Source organism: Sminthopsis crassicaudata, chromosome 4 (assembly GCF_048593235.1).
Source record: "Sminthopsis crassicaudata isolate SCR6 chromosome 4, ASM4859323v1, whole genome shotgun sequence".
Lineage (NCBI taxonomy): Eukaryota > Metazoa > Chordata > Mammalia > Dasyuromorphia > Dasyuridae > Sminthopsis > Sminthopsis crassicaudata.
In genome coordinates, this window is record NC_133620.1 from 302241283 (window position 1) to 302259586 (window position 18304).

At 34.5% G+C, this 18304-nt stretch overlaps 1 protein-coding gene across 1 annotated transcript; it reads left to right on the forward strand.

Annotated features, from left to right (window-relative positions):
• The first annotated feature begins 16425 nt into the window (after window positions 1–16425).
• Window positions 16426–16814, forward strand: LOC141566873 (histone H4). Its single transcript, XM_074311998.1, has one exon. The coding sequence runs from the start codon at window positions 16477–16479 to the stop codon at window positions 16786–16788; it is 312 nt and encodes a 103-aa protein (XP_074168099.1). The 5' UTR covers window positions 16426–16476; the 3' UTR covers window positions 16789–16814.
• Window positions 16815–18304: the final 1490 nt, after the last annotated feature.

Sequence of the window (18304 nt, forward strand, 5' to 3'; positions counted from 1 at the left end):
CAGGGCCGGGGGTATATATAGAGAGGAGCTGCTTTGTGATTGGTGCGCTGCCCAGCTCGCCTCCCTGGCAGGGACAGTGTCTCAGCTCTGAAGAGGAGTTGTGTTTGTTACACTTCAAAAAAAGGGAAAATTATAAAAATTCCCTGTATGGAATCACGCGGTTTCAATCGGAAAATAAGTGGAGACGTCTCAGGCTTCATGTCCCTCTTCTTTTTTCTCTGTAACCTCAAATACTAAATCAGCAGCCTTTCCAAACACACGTAACTCTGAGCAAAATTCAGGTGAAATCGAGTCAACTTCTTGTTTTTTCTCTAAAATACAAATTCGTCCCTTTACTCCTGAAAGTTCTTCCTCCCTGGGATTGTTCATCATATGCTTGGCTTCTCATCTGCACAAAAACCAAGTTATTTTTATCATCATTTACACAAAAATTCCGTTTCTCCGCGGGGGAAGTAACACAGGCTCTCCCACGATTTCTGTAAATGGAATAGTGGGAATTGGCGACTAGGGCAACGATTTGATTCTGTAGTCATTACACGAAGTTATTTTGGGATAAAAGGGGGAAACTACAGGTTTTTTTGGGGGGTTATGTAATGGGAGAGGGGGATCTGGGTGTAAAATTTGTTTTCAGGAAGTTAAAAATACTTTAGCAAAATCTTTGGTTTCTTGGATGGGGGCGGGGCTGCTACTTCTGCAGACTAAAGAGGGCAAACATTATTTTCGGATCCAGAATTTTCTTTCACCAATTCCCAGGATAGAAAATTCTGCCTTGCATTTATTAGGAGAAAGCTAAGACAAGAGGTTTTTTGTTATTTTTTTTTCTTCACATGTATCAGAAAGTGAAAAAATTAACACGAATTTTAAAGCCATTTCAATTAGGGTAATATGAAATGATCTTATATTTATCATATAGTTGCTTTATATTTTCTCCCAAACTTCTCAGGTATAATAAATACTTCATAATCTCACTCCCACCTATCTTTCCAACCTTATTATGTGGTACTATCTATTGTACACTTTGTGCCCCAAACTACTCTTTTTTTGTAAATTCCTCCTAAACAAAACATTTATCTCCAATTTCTTGTAATGTATTTCTTCATCATTTCTGATTTAGAATCTTTAGCTTCCTTCAAAATATTACCTCCTACATGGTGTGTAGGAGGATTCTGATATCCACCTCTCAGATACTACCTGCCCCTCCAAATTTCCTTTTTAAAATTTTGTACATATTTACATGTTTCTTACTGTTTCCTGTAAGAGGATATAAACTCATTGAAGTAGGAAGCCTTGGATTTTTCTTTTTTGTATCCACAGCACCTAGCACTATGATTGTTATGTAATAAGCAAATGGATCTTGAAACTTTTTCAAGGAAAAACTATCAATTAAATAAATATTTGTTGGCAAGATTTTGTATCGTGGTGAGAATATATGAATCATTCTTTCACATATTTAGTAAGGCATATTGCCTGAATTATATCTATGAGGTCAGTGGGCCTGGAGTATCCATGTATATGCTTTTCAAAATAACTAAAATTATTTAATTTCTATTTAAGATAATAAGTCATATTAAGCATCCAGGCAAATTCCAAGAATGGCAGGCCCCTGGAGTTCATTCCTTATATAGGAATTACTTTTAAGATGACTGATAAATGCTTTCTTTTGAGGGAATATCACTATATAAGCAACCTCACTGACATGAAACCATAAAATTCCTGATAGGGAGTATAAACCTCAATATGCAATCATTAACTAATTTTAATTTTAAAAGTGGCATAAAGGTTTGGTAGACATTATTTTTTATGCATGTGTTACATTAAAAACACTATGTATTCTCTCAAATGTAATCCATTCTACTTTTCCTCTCATTCAATTTTGGTTTCAATTCCCCCTTCATCCTTAATGTTTATACAATATATATGTGTGGATAGACTTGTCTTATTGTCCCATGTAACCATATATTAATTTGGGAAATAGCTATACTTCATTCACTTAGTTTTTTCTCCCTATGTAGATAATTAGATAGAACACCTGTAAAATGATTATGGCGACTTTGCATTGCTCCAGACTTGATACAATTAACACATTATCTTCTGAAAACATAAGCATTTAGGGGAATTCACCATCTAGAAGGAATATATCATCCATTTGTTATTCATCTGTAGTAAAGAGCATTGATGAAGCTTTCTTCTGAGCTCCAGTTTAGCATCATCTTCATATTGGACATTTTGAAATGACTTAAGATATCTTAAATAACTCATTATCTTTTCTTCCTCATTTCCTCATAAATTCCATATTTATGTCAGTGGTATCACCATTCTTCTAGTAATCTAGGTTTCCAACCTGAAAATTATCTAAAACTCTACATTATGCTCACTTCCACATATTTACTTAGTTTTTTAAGTCTTGTAGATATAACCTCTTTATCATCTTTTTCATATTTTTTTCTATTCATAATCATCTTTTTCATATTTTTTCTATTCATATAGCCACCACCTTAGCTCATTATCTCTTGCCTGTATTATTGCAATAGCTTCATAATTGTTCTTCTTCCCTTTAGAATGTCCCTGTGCATGTTCTACATAACTACTAAAGTGTCATACTTAAAACAAACTTTGATCGTTTCTGTGCTCAAAAAATTCCATTGGCTCTTTATTGCTTTTAGGATAGAATATAAAATTCCTTTTTGTCATTTAAAGTACTTCACAGTCTGGTTCCAGACTATCTTTCCAGGTTTATTATACATGGTTCTCCTTCCGGTGTTTTTATATTTTAACCAAACTTGCCCACTTTCAGTTTTTAATTCTACATACTATCTTTACATATTTGCCTACCCTGACACTTCCTCTTTCCCCAAAGCCTATCCTTTTCACATTTGCCTCTTTAGTTTCTTTCAAAGTTCGGGTAGGTGGTAACTTCCTCTTCCCAGAATCTTCCTCCCAGAATCTCTTCCCTTCTTACAAATGCTAGTGCCCCTTTGCTCAAATTACTTCATATTTGCTTACAGATATATATAGAATCGTAGGTTTAGGGTTAGAGAGGATAGATGGATAATATCCAGTCTAATTTACTCATTTTATAGTTGAGGAAACTAAAACACAGAGGTATTAAAGTGATTTGTCCAAGTGTCCAAGTGATCACCAAACTAGTGAAATGTCTGATAGTAGATTCAAATTCACATCTTTCTAAACTCCAAATAGTTTCCTTTCCACACATGATGCTTCCCCCAGAGGGGAGAGATTGCTTCATTTTAAAATTTATATCCTGACTGCTCAGCACAATGCCTGGCACATACCAGACATTTAATAAATACTTCATAATTGTTCTTCTTCCCTTTAGAATCTCCCTGTGCATGTTCTACATAACTATTAAAGTATCATACTTTTGGTGTTTGGTGTTTGCTTGACTTGTCTCCATGCTTTATACCTCTCTTGATATTAATAACCACAGGATCCTAGAATAACATTATCTTTAAGCAAATCTCTTCTTCTTTTTTTTTTAAATAGCAACATTCATTTGACATGAGTATTCTTTTGGTGATGGCATAGCTGTTACTCAGGACAGCTGTCTCTGAAGAATTAAATTTTTACATTATTCAAAGGGATAAAGGAAAGCTGTAGAATAAATATGAATAGGTTGCAATACATTACCAATGAGGAACCAAAAAGAAAAAGTGGTATAAATAGTGTCATCCAAGTGAAGTAAGGCCAGAAAAGAATATAGGCAAATTACATAGCATCATCAAAGGATACAAAGCACAAGCAATGAATAGGAGACTATAAGCTTCACTAATTACTTTTACAATGTCAAGAGATATAAAGAAAGGTCTCAGTAGATGGGGTAGACCCTATGTAAGAAATTTAAAGGAGGATATGGACAAAGGTTGTACAGGATGAGAAGGCAAAGTGATTGAATTCTGAACCATTGGTAGAAATATTCACATAGACTAGATCACAGATCAATCAAATGATAGTTATAGATTATATGATGGATGCTAGTAGGCAAAAATGTTTATAAATACAAGGTTTTACCTTGTTCTATTCCTAAATTCCATGGATTTCAATTCTTGTTTCTAAAACTAAAATAATCTTGATTTTAATAATTCATGTAAGATAGTAATGAAAAATTTCAAAAATGTATCCTATAATGATATAATATGTTTCTTAAGTTGCACTCTAATGATTTCAAAGTGATCATTGTGTTTTTATGTGAACCTTATATTGTTTGATAATAATCATTATCAAAAAACAAAAATAGGGGATTTTGCTATAAGGTTTTTGCCAAATTTTTTTTTTTCTTCTAAGTTGAAGGCTTCTCCCACTGCAAAGAATATTTAGGTGGCAAAGTAGATAGAGTGCCAGACTTGGAGTCAGGAACTCATGTTTATAAATTCAAATCTGGCCTCAGATAGTTACTAGATGTGTGATACTGGACAAGTCACTTAACCTTGTTTGCTTTGGTTTTGTCATCTGTGAAATGAGTTGGAGAAGAAAATGCAAACCACTCTAATATTTTTACCCCCAAAAAAATACAAATAGGGAGTTATGACTTAAAAAATGAACCACTGATAAAGATATTAATGTAGATGTAGATGTAGCTACAGCTGCTGATAGATTTTGAAATGAGTATTCATGCCTTCACCACAGATAGTAACAGTGGTAGAAAAAGGACTCTGAGAGTTTATCATACATGTTGGACTGTCTTTAAATGTCAACTTAGCTGTTGCTACTCCAAATGTAAGAGGCATTTACAATCTTTAAAATACTGTGTAAATGTAATTATTATTATTCCTGACCAAGGAATTAAGATATTATTGGAGAAACTGAAACCATATCAATATTTACATTCTTAAGTATATATTCTTTCAATTCCTTATAAAAAACCAGAAAACATAAGAAAATAGCATCAAGTTAAAGAATGGCTCCATAATTACCTTCAGTGAACAAAATGAAGGAATTAATGGAAATTATTTCATTCTGAAGCAGGAAGTATAATTTCAGGTGACACTTGTTTATCTTGCCTTGCAGTGCCCACTAGGACGATAGCTCACAAGTGTACCTGGGCAACTTGATTGTGTAGGTGATAGGACACCAGCCAGGGTCAGGAAGACCTGCAATATTTATTACATGCTTACCATATGATGAGTACTTCGCTGAGCATTGAAATACAAAAGATAGTCTTTTTCTTCAAAGAACATATAATCTAATAAAGACAATATATAAAAGAATATTCTGTATAGTTGGCAAAGCCCAAGGCTTCTGGAAGGTGATCATAGAAATTCTGTCCTGCTACAACAGCCAAAGCAGTAGCTGAACCTGTTGCTGATCATGAAATGATTATTATAAAATCACCATCTTGTTTTTTTCAAACTTTTCTAAAACAAATAGACCATTAAGTCCACTTGAAAAAAAAAAAAGAGAATTATTAAAGTAAAATAACATTGGAGCAACTCTCATAATTCTCTATAATTCAATGAATGTAATCTATATAATGAGGAGCAAAATTATCTCAAAAACTAATTTACAAAATGTTAAGGAAAATGAAGTTGATAGTGTCTGAGGCATACATTTTCAGACCAGAAAATGTATGATTAATACATGATTAATAGACTGATTTAGTCATGATTAATACAACACAAAATTACTTAGCTTGATTATGCTTATTATTTAGGACTTTTAATTTGATGGAGGAAGAGTTATTGAAGAATATTGAAAAAATGATGGTGCTGTGAAAAAGAAATTGGGGATTAATGACATATTTAGAAATATGTAGAAGTCCATGAACTGATAAAAAGTGAAATTAGCAGAGCCTAGCAAATATTCAACGTGACTACAATATGAATAGAAGCAACAATAAGTAAAAACAATTAAAAAATTGAAGATTACAAAGAACAAAGTTCTCTAATAACAAGAGATATGAAAAAACAATACTTCGCAATTCTTTGAAGAGAAGGAAGCTAGGGGAGAGTTTGGTGTGGAAAAATTGCATAAAATATCAGTTTTTGATGCATTAATGTGTTATGCTGATTTTTTCTGTTTCCTCTTAAGTCTTTGAAAAAATTATTTGCTATGTGAAATAAGTTCATAATGCAAAAGTGATTAGGTGATGTAAAAACAAAGGTTAATATACATCTGTTAAATTAAATAAAAATAGAGGAGATCAGAAGGAATTTTGGAAAGGGATACAGACAATCAGGGCAATGTTTGTATTACCATGATAAATTTCAAATCTTTAAAAAACAAACTACAAATCTTATTTTAAAAAACAAGCTAAGAGAATTTTAATTTCACATGACATTCTTACTTTCTGAATAAGTGGAAATTTTCATGTTTGTTCATGGTTTTCTAATTTGTGATAAATTCTTTTAAATTGACTATCCTCAGGGGCAGCTAGGTGGCACAGTGGATAGAGCACCAGCCTTGAATTCAAGAGGACCGTAGTTCAAATCTGATCTCAGACACTTAACACTTCCTAGCTGTGTGACCCTGGGCAAGTCACTTAACCCCAGCCTCAGGCAAAACAAATAAATAAATAAATTGACTATCCTAAAAGATTACAGGCAACCTTACCACATTTAAGTGTAATACCAGAGAAACTGAGGCAAGATAGAGATTAGAGAGTTTTTTTTTTAATATTTTATTTGCGTTTCTAAGAGGGAGAGATTGTCTGGGACCAGAGGATCTATTTTGGTTCAAGGGCTGTTGTCTTAAAGCATTTAGCATCAGCATTGAATGTGAGATTCTAATGATTTATATATGGCTCCAGAGATTAGGCAAGAGTAGAGTTCCTTTTTATTGTCCTGACTCAATTTCCTTAATTGTTCTGCCTCAATCCCCTTAGTTGCAAACGCCCCCCTTTGGTTCATTAAGACTGATATAACTCAGGGCTACTTGCTCTAAGGTTATAAATTGTCAATGTGAGACTTAGGATAAGGAGCAATTCAAACTTCCTGGCTCCTAACTCCTTCTGACATCAAGAATTTATGGTCCTACCCCCTATTCTGTCATTGTTCTTCTTTAGGTCTGGTGCCTCCCCCTAGCCTATGGGAACCAGATTGGTAGTCCAGTTCATTTCCATTCTGAGTGCTCTGACTCTGTCCCTGCTTCAGTCTACCCCTGTAGCTAAGCCATATGTTATTGAGAACACATTGTTGGCTGGATGCTTTGAACATCAGCCCTGGGGGCATCATGCCCCCAGCAAATCTCTCGCTTTCAAATAAATTATTAAAAACTCTTTAATTTCTATCTTGCCTCAGTTTCTCCAGCATTACATGCAAAAATTGAGAGTAAGAATTTCCAGGGATTGACAATCAACCCAGTTCTGTTAGGGTGTGGGGTGAGGACCATAAATTCTTACAATTTGAGAGTTAAGGGATAGTCAATCTAGAGACAGGAAGTCTGCAGAGATTGGATGCCAATTAGGTATCTGAGATAGGATATATGGAGTTTTATCTTTTGGAATGCCAGAGTGGCCAGATCTTTACAACCCTAATTATCTTGGCCCTAATGGTCAGGAAAGAGGGTTGCAATCAGGGGAATGGAGGCAGAACAATTCAAGGAACTGAGACAGAACAATTTAGGGAAACTGAGGCAGGGCAATTTAGGGAAACTGAGGCAGAACATTAAAAAGAAACTGTGGCACAACATAACAACAAAAATAGTGGAGGTCAAAATGAAAATGTACAGAAAGTCAGATCTTAGATTCATATTAGCCAGATTATCTCCAAAACAAGACTAGGATGATAAGAAACTAACAAAAAGTAGAAGAAATCTGGCAGTATTTAGATAAGATACTTACCATCTATGGCAGTAGAAATAACCCCTTTTGTAGATTCTAATGCCTCCATACTTGCTATACTACAAGAAGTAAAAAATGGTGTTTAATAAAATATATTATTAAAAAAAAAAGGTATTTCTGAGATGATAATTTGGAAAACATTGAGATCGATTTTTATGACACCTGAAAGAAGGGGAAGATGTGGGATATTTTGGGGAAAACAAAAAGAAGTATTATTTAGCCCTCTGCCCCTCCGTCCCAAGCAAGGGCAACTATCTTCTTATTTCCAAGAGAATGATCTCTCTTACATTCAAGTTATCTTCAATGAAGATATATGTGAGAAGGGAACAGTCAATCTTGCAAAAAATTTTTCTCCAAAAGGCTTTATCTTTACCTCTATATAACTAACTCAAAGCCATAGAGTACTCGATTCCTTTTATTGTTCGTTAATTATTAGAAAAGATTTCACTCTGTAAATTCGTTGCTGTTCAGTCTTATTTCACTTTGTTACCTCATTTAGCAAAGATACTGAAGTTGTTTGCCATTTCCTTCTTTAGCTCATTTTACAAATGAGGACATTGAGGTAAACAGTTTGCCTCAGGATGTTTAACCCAGGGTTACACAGGTAGGAAGTGTCTGAGACTGGATCTGAACTTGAATCTAACTCCAGGCCTGATGCTATATCCACATGCCATCTACCTATCAGGCAGAGGGAAATGCAGTCTTAAAGGCAACACTTCAGTAAGATGTCACTCATTTGTATGTTAAAATCATATAACAATCTCTTGTAGGATGAAAAATTAAGGCATAAAGATTATTTTTAATTGTGTAGAATAACTAGGAGTAAACCAAGACAAATGAAAAAAGATAAAACTAGAATTCTAAACTCATTACATTGTAATACCTCAGTTTCCCTTCCTCAGTTTCTCTCAATTGTAATACCTCAGTTTCCCTGAATTATGCTATACCCTGAATAAAATATTATGCCCCCCCTCACCCTTTTCCTTATCCCATTAAGCTCACATTCCAGTGAGTCATAAAACTCCAGATGCTTCCATCTGCTCACTTGTCCCAGACTCTGTCTTTTGCTCCCAACCTCCTTGACTTTCAATCTGTCACAACTAAAGTTATGATCCTTCCTGAAATTATGGCTTGTTCATTCACCCAGTGTTCTCCCCCTTGCCTTTGTTTCCCTGATAGATGGCTATGAAAGTCTCTGGAATAATTGCTCATGGCTGGATTCTTTGAGACAAAGAGTCCCATTCAGCCAGGTAGGGGTCAGACATCTTTTGGACATGAGAACTGTTAGATCACTAGCCCAAATTGTCCACTATTAAAATATTAAAAACCTAATCTGTCTTGCCTCAGTTTCTCCAGCATTATAATATCTTCTGGATTGGTGCTAAAGACTTTGATTATATCTTTGTTAATTAATCAACAAACATTTATTAAGCGTTTATGTATCAGTCACTCTGCTAAATGCAGGGGATACACAGAAAAACAAAAATGCTCCCAAGTTCTTAAAGAGTTTTTAATTTGAATAGTCCAAGTATTGTAGATTTGAGCTGCAGATAAAAAGATATTATCCTGACAAAATAAAATCTCCTCCACTGCCAGGATTCAATCAATATAGATTTGGTACCTCATCTAGGAAACTTAGTTCAAGTCCCAAAGAGTGGTCTCATCCTTTAACTTGATCAGGTTGTCAAGATTTACTCCTGTACATGGATAAAAAGTGTTAAAATCAGTCATAGAAGATGTCCTTCAAAAATCCAAATGGAAGGAGAATTCTCTATAGTCCTTCAGATGCTTCCATTGGTTGATGATAATGTGTTTACTGCATCAAGCCTTAGAAATTCCTTTGAACCTCCTTAGTGAAATCTGTGGCCATTTGAAAATGCATATGTAAACACAGAGAAAAAAACAATACATATGGAAGAAGAATTCCTGTTGAATAGAGTATAGCATAAAGTTGAATGGATAACCCATTGAAGTATTTTGAAAGTTATTTTACAAACAATGAAATGAACCCAAAATTATAAGGAAGAAGATATCATATGTGGGAAACTCTTCATTTCAGTGTTACCAAGATGCTTCCTGAAACAAAAGTCTATTTTCCCCTAGCTCCCATACCAATATCTTGTGCTAGATGGTTGTGAATTATGCAGTACACCAATGCTTGAAATTTCAAAATCATCAGTGACCTGAATACAATGGACAGGGTTATATAAAACATAAATAGTCTGCAGCATATTTGCAGTGAAGAGTTGGATAAATGTGGAGTATAATCATAAGAATTACATAAACTATTATCAAGGAGATGTCTAATTGATAAAAAGAAGTGTTTCAGTCATATGTAAAGAAGAAATAAGATGGCCTGTTAGACTGATACAATGGTACCCATATTATCCTTGAATTATCTAGAGAGAGGCTTTTACCATATTGGACAAATCTTCTATGGTAAATTAATAGGAAGACACAGAGAAGAAAAATACAGATTGAGATAATATAAAATAAAGCATTTTTTAGGCAATTACATATATCTGTATATAATTTACAAATTCATAAATTCATAATTCTATTCATAAATCTATCACTGTACAACTTTTATGTATGGCATTAAAGGAAAATCTTTTTAAATTCAAGAGGAAACATAAGAACAAAAAGATATGTTGAGCCCTGGATAATAAATCATAGTTATCTCCCTTTCCTTGCAATTAGGACTGGGGAAACTGAATTTAGAAAAGAACCCAGGAAAACCTAGAAGCTCCAACCCCCCTTTACATACCATTGTGTCATAAATGTCCAGGTGCATTATCTAGATCCTAGCTAGGATAATTACCCCTCCTTTTCAGTATTGCCTCAGGTCTTGCTGTCTCCTGTCCCCGACCTTCTAATCTTGAACTCTGTTTTGTCAGGCTTAAGTTTTGATCCTTTTCTGCAGTTATGACATGTTTGTTCTCCTAGTGTCCTTGCCCCCCTTATTTGCCTATTTCCTCTAAAGTTAACAGCTGTTAGGATAAAACTGTATACTCAGGTTATGTATTCTGTTTGCTCTCTGCCTCTACTTATCTGCACTGAATGCTTTGGATTATAGTTCCATTTAGTCAGCTAGTTTAAATTCTCCACATTAAAATTAAAAAACCCAATCTCTATCTGCCTCAGTTTCTCTGGTAATATAGGTATAAGTAGGAAGAGCCTGGTTTTGTTTTCTTAATTAGCACACAATTAGATGTCCTAAAAAAACCTACAATAAGAATATGTTTCTGTATAATAAAACAAGAAAATTCACCAGCGAAAGGGGAAGTTCACTGAAAAATCATTTGCTGGAATAATTTTGATGCAAACTAATACCGATATAGTATCATAAGAATTTTGGATTGCTACTTTTAATTGTTTCTACTACAGAAATAAAAATAACAATTACTACAGTTTAACAATATGAGTGCTCAAACAAGACGTTAACTCTTGAATATGAGTTATGATAATAATGATGATGGTGATAAACATTTTGTATTATTTTAAGTTTGCAAAGTATTTCATAAACATTATCCTCTATAACAGGCAGGTCTTCTTAATTATTATTGATGAGGAAATTTAAACAAACAAAGCTTTAGTGACTTGTTCAAGGTCACACAGGGTCTGAAATTGGTTTTTAACCATTAGGTTATTAACATCCAGGAACTAAAACATCAATGGATTCTCTTCATTTTGGAGTGCTCCTATAACAAAAATTGGGAACAATTCCAGGAGTCCCTTATGAAATCCTAAGTAGGATTTAAATTAGACTAAACTTGGTTCTGTCTATATATCATGTCTGGCTATATGCTTTAAGGTTCCTCTCTGTATTTTGGCCATTTTAATAGCTCTAGGTCAACACATTTCTTCCAGTTTCTATCAAAGAAAAAACCAAAATGATCTATATTTGTTCCTTTTGTTTTTTTAGGAGAACATGCTTTTATTAGTTACCTATATTTGTGTTAATGTCATAAAAGATTTCTTGAAAGATGCAACAATAGAGATGACTTTGTACAGCAGTTCCTGCAAAGGTGTTTCCAATGTCAAGGAGGATGTCTAGCACAGAATCTAAATGGAAGAGCAATTTTCTAGTAGATGGTGAGAACTTCTAGATATTTGGGTTTGCAGATGATATGGTGCTGATTGCATTAAACTTCATAATACTAGATAACCTCCTTAATGAGGTCCAAAACCATTCAAAAGAGTTCTATTGCACAATCTGAATAGGAAAAACTAAGTGGATGAACAATCTCTCTTGGTCATGAAACAATATCTTGTAATTGGGTGTTTCATCAGAAAATATATTTCATGTAGAAACAACAGAGAAGCAATGAGCTTAGTCCGGAATTGAACTAGAGGAAGAGAAAACAATAATAGAATTTTGGGACCTTCAGGTATCTGTTCCCTAAAGTCCCCATTCTTCTTTAGATAATGCTTATGTAGCTGTCAATCACAAAGCATCTAATTTATGGATTTAACATTGTATATATAGTACCAAGGTCAATGAAGAAATATGATGGATATAGTAAATAGACTAAACAGATTATCAATGATGATTTGAATGAAATAATTATAATAAAAATATCTAGATGATATGTGTATGTTTGAAAAAGAAAGCATTTGAGTCTATCATTTAGCCAGAAGGAGAACTGGATGACAGATGAATGAATGTTATAGTGATTCTGTATCTCAGTCGAAACTAAATGGTTGTTTGAAGCAGCTTTTTTTCCTATAATTTCTCTCACAATCCACTATCTTACCATCTTCTCTGCAGAGGACTTCACCAAATATTTTACTGAGAAAAGAGAAAGCATTTTTGCTAAGGTTCTCTGTCATTTTATCCTTTCCTTTATATCTAAAAATTCTTTAAGATTTCCTGTGTTCTCTATTTCTTTACACCTGTTTTTCTGAGGTGGAAGTTGCTTTGTCTCACTAAGGCCAATTCTTATATTTGTACTTGAAAGCATTCCTTCTAGTTTCTTACTATCACACAATAATTTCCTCTCTTAAATTTGTCATCTCCTGTCTCATTTTCTGATGTCTATAAAACATCTGAATTCCCTCCTTCCTTAAAATTTTCACTTGACTAAAACTATCCTTTTAAGTTATCATCATTCATTTCTCTACCTTCACAGCCAAACTCCAGAAAAAGTCCATTGGTATCCTTTGGTATTCTTTCTCTTCCTGGCTAGTTAGTCTAGCTTCTTACTCACTTTCAACTAAAACTATTATCTCCAAAATTAACAATCTCTTAATTATTAAGGAAGTGATCTTTCTCAATCCTTGTAGTGATCAACTGCTTGCTATCATTTGGCACTATTACTCTTTCCTATTGGATTTTCTCTCCTCCCTGGGTTTTTATCAATACTTTTTCATTTAACTCTTCTTTAGGTGTGACTGATCTCTCTCAGTTTCCTTTGCTCAATCATTATTTGTACCATATGACTGTACCCTATGGCTCTGTGATTGGCAGTCTCATGGTGACCTCATCAACTCCTATGAATTCAATTATAATTTCTATGCAGATTCTCAAATAAATATATCCAGGTTTAGTTTTTCACCTAAGCTATACTCCCATAATACCTATTGTCTATTGGATATTTCAATTTGGGAGTCCTGTATGGGTTTCAAATTGAACAAGTTCCAAAAAGAATTCTTTTTCTCTTATACCTATGCATCCTTTTTTCTGAACTCTTTGTTTCTGTACAGGACACCACAACTTTTTAGCCACCCACAGTTTTAGCCACCCGAGTTGAAAACATAAGAATCAATCTTAACTTATCATTCTCCCTTACCATCTTATTAGTTGCTCTTTCCTGAAGATATTATCCCACAACAATTCCTCTCTTCTTTATTCACATGCCTACAGGCCTGGTATAGATTCTCATCATTCTTTGCCTGATTATGGCAACATATAACTGATTGTCCATTCTCCTTTCAATCTTTCTCACCTCCAATTGATCTTCTGCACAACTGTCAAAGTGATATTCCCAAAGTGTAGGTCCGACCATGTCACTCACAGTAACCTCCATTTGTTCCTTCCATTGGATCCCAAAACAGGGATTCCTAATTAGGATCCATGAACTTTAATAAATATATGTATATTATGCATATTTATTACTAAGTATATTTCAATATACTTGGTTTTCTTTGTAATGCTATGTACTTTGGAAGCAGCTGGTGGTGCAATAGATAGAGCATTGGGCTTTAAATTAGGAGAACCTGAGTTAAAATTCAGCTTCCCAGATTTATGATTTGTATGACTTTGGGCTAATTACAAAACCTTTAATTCAGTTGTCTCAACTGTAAAATGGGGATAATAATACTGCTTACATGGAAGGGTTGTGAGAATCAAATGAAATAATAATTGTAAAAGCACTTAACATAAATTTTTTTTTGTTAATGCTTATCCCTCTTCTCCTAATTTATGTATTTAAAAATATTCTGAGAAAAGGTTCATGATTTTTAAGATACTTTCAAAGGGATCTATTGTTACGTCATAGTTCTCTTTTATTGTTCTGATGTTTCCCTAATTGTTCTGATTCAGTTTCCTATTGTCCTGACTCAGTTTTCCTAAATTGTTCTGCTTCAGTTTCTCTAAATTGTTCTGCCTCAGTTTCTCTAATTGGTCCTGCCTCAGTTTCCTTAATTCTTCTGCCTCAATCCCCTTAGTTGCAAACCCACCCTACTCCGGTTCATTAAGACTGGTATAACTGTGAGGTCAATGTGTAAACTCAAAAAGAGGAAGTCTAGACTTTCTGTCTCTAGCCAGACACTTTCTTAAGTCTCCAGTTTGTTAGAATTTATGGTTCTACCCCCCAACCAGTCAGAACCAGATTAATGGTTCCTGCCTGGAGAATCCTGCTCACCAGAGTTTGGACCCCCTTGTCTTTGTTTAGTTACTGTGTATAAATATGTCATTGAGAACTCACTTTGGCTGCTGGATAATTGATTCTTTTTTTTTTTAATTTTGTTTTTTATTAATTTTTATAATTATGACATTTTCTTTGACAGTACATATGCATAGGTAAATTTTTTTTTTTTTTTTTTTTTTTTAACAACATTATCCCTTGTACTCCCTTCTGTTCCAAATTTTCCCCCTCCTTCCCTCCACCCCCTCCCCTAGATGGCAGGCATTCCCATACATATTAAATATCTTATAGTATATCCTAGGTACAATATATATGTGCAGAACCGAATTTTGTTGTTGTTGTTGTTGCAAAGGAATGATTGTATTCGCAAGGTAAAAATAATCTGGGAAGAGAAACAAAACAAAACAAAACAAAAACAAAAAACAATGCTCACAGTTTACACTCATTTCCCAGTGTTCCTTTTCTGGATGTAGCTGATTCTGCCCATCATTGATCAATTGGAATTGGATTAGATCTTCTCTATGTTGAGGATAATTGATTCTTGGAGAGGATGATCTCATTCAGCTCTGGGACCATACCATGGATCCATTTGGTTCCAGTAAATCTCTTCCTTTTAAATAAAATATTAAAAACTTTCTTATCTCTATCTTGCCTCAGTTTCTTTGGCATTACACTATGATATGAAAAAGGTTAAGAACTCATGTTCTAAGATCAAATAGTGTTCTATTTGTCATTTAGAGCCTTTCACAATCTGACTCCAAACTATTTTTCCAGGTTTATATTTTATTCCCTTTCATTTCAGCAAAACCGGCCTTGCTATAATCAACCCCTCTGTCTATAGAATTCTGTGGCTTTCCTTCAAGCTAACTCTCCAGATATTTTTGTATATAGTTAGAAGTGTACGTGTTGTCTCTCACAAGATGTAAATTCCTTTATCACACAGACTATTTAGTTTTTGCTTTTGTGTCTCCAGAGCCTACCACAGTGATGATTATATAAATTACCAACCACTTAAAATGCTTGATTGTTTCGATCAGTTACAGTGAAAAATATGTTTCAGCTAAATTGCATAAGTTTATTTTTAAATTGGTTTTCAAGAAAATTTGGTAAACATTCACTAAATACTATGGGAAGAAAAGCATGATACTGGGAGATAGACAATAATTTTATTCATAATTTACATACAATGAAATTCCTGCCTGAATGGACTTGCATCCTTGTATACTTTCTAATCCTCCCATCAATTCCTCCTTTACAGTAAAAAAAAACACAGGTAAAATCAAATGACAATCAAATGACCATGAAACTGCGCTTCACAGTATAAACCTACATTAAGTTAATATTATGCTTTGTTTTTCACATGCATCATTTAAATCACATATTTGTTTTGTCCATAGTCACGCTGCATATTGGAAAGCTTGAAAAACAAGATATTATTTTCATTTTATTGGAAGTGGTCTAATAAATATTCAGCATTTCTCTGAGTTAAGCAAAACTGAGGATTAGAATATAGTACCAATCAAGACCTTCTTTCGGCAAAAACCGTTTTAAAGGGGAAAATACGAGTTGTAGTGGTGAAATTCTATTGCTCCTTTTTTCCTATATTTTTTCTAGGACGACTAATAAGAGACAGTAAAGGGGCGGAGACTACAGAAGGTTTCCACTCCCCTCCTCTTCTTCCCTCTCCTCTCCCGCCACCCCACCTCTGCAAACTCACTTTCAGTTTTCTATTAGGTCCGCACGGTATTATATAAAGCCTTCTTGCAGGGATTCACTACCTTAATTTACTTTGTCTTTGTGTTCTCTTTCGCCATGTCTGGGCGCGGTAAAGGAGGCAAAGGTTTGGGGAAAGGGGGTGCCAAACGGCATAGGAAGGTGTTGCGGGATAACATCCAAGGCATTACTAAGCCTGCCATCCGTCGTCTTGCTCGGCGTGGCGGCGTCAAGCGGATCTCAGGCCTGATCTATGAGGAAACCCGCGGGGTACTCAAGGTATTCTTGGAGAATGTTATCCGGGATGCCGTGACTTACACTGAGCACGCTAAGCGAAAGACTGTGACTGCTATGGACGTGGTGTATGCGCTCAAACGACAGGGCCGCACTCTATATGGTTTCGGTGGTTGAGTAAAAGGATTTCTTTGAAAAATTAATTTTGCCTTTTTTCCTTCCTTCCCCTTCCTTCAATCTTTCCTAAGGCTCTTTTCAGGGCCACCACTTTTTTCCTTTAAAGAGCTGTTTTACTAAGGTTCTGAATTTGGTAGCTCCCTGGGCTTTCTACGGTCTAGATTTATTGTTAATTCTTTAGAAATTCTAAGTGTTCTAAGGACCGGAAGTAGACGGTGTATTTTAACTTTGTAAACGAATTTCAAACGATACAGAAAAGTTCTGTAGAAAGCGTGGAAGTAGGGTATAGGATTGGTAACTTAAGATTCGGACAGCAAAATTCACTTAAGTGAATTATACCTGCTTTTTCTACTTAGACACAAAGGAGGCAGGTACTAGAACTGATGGTGGATTCCAGCTGCTATTAGTTTAAAGAGAAGGGGAAAGCAAAAGAAAAAGGAGAGGATGTGACAATTGACTCACTGAAGAACATTGATTGGCTCATTGTCGAGCCCATTTCAATCCTTGACCGGAGTGGTTCAGGAAGAAATCCAATATTTTGGAAAAGATTGTCTAGCCCTATTGAAGTAGAATATTAACATGTATTTGGGGACATATTGTGAGATTGCTAATCAACTTCCCAAGGTCTTTGGTAGGGGTAAGACCAGAAAGGACATCAGACGTTTCATTAAGATATAAGTGACTAGTTTTGCACTTTAAAGTTTACAGAGTTTTATATTCATTATCTCTGAGTCCCCATACCAACCATGAAAGGTAAGTACTGTTATTACTCTAAGTTTACTAAATGAAAACTGCCTAAAAGAATGACTTGCTGAGATTTGAACTCTGACCTTCCTGACTCCCAAGTCTTAACACTGTACTGTTGACTCCTGACTACCTCTTTAGAATGATTTTAAATTAATATAAATTGTTTCTGGGGAAATTTGTACTTGGAACATAGTATAGAGTAAGATTTTTAAATGATATTAGGGGAAGAGAATAAGCATTTATATAGTTTTTAACTTCTGTTTGCTTGTGTCATCAGCTGTAAAATGGGGATAATAGTATCTACTTCTCAGGGTTATTGTTAGGGTAAAATGAGATAACTATAAAGCACTTGTGCCTGGTACATAGTATATACTACATATAATTTACCACTATCATCACCATTGCTACTAATACTACATTCTAGGATATTTACAAATACTCTTTTGAGACCCCAAAATAACCCAATTGTTTCACTGAGTTTTGGGTTAAGGAAAGGCTAGTTAGCATGCATTACTGTAGAATAATGAAAACTCAATCAGCATGAGATCCCAACAGGTTGAAGTCCAGCCTAGTGACAAAAGGCACACATTTGAAAGGGACATGCATAGTATTAAGACCAAAATACTATTTAACTGTGGTCTAGGTCTGATTATGGATGGTTCATGCTCAGAACTGAAATTTATTCACATACTTATAGACCCTCCAACACTTAAAAAGAAGTACTCTATCGATCTCATTGGTTCCATTTTCCATATAGGAATCCCCATGT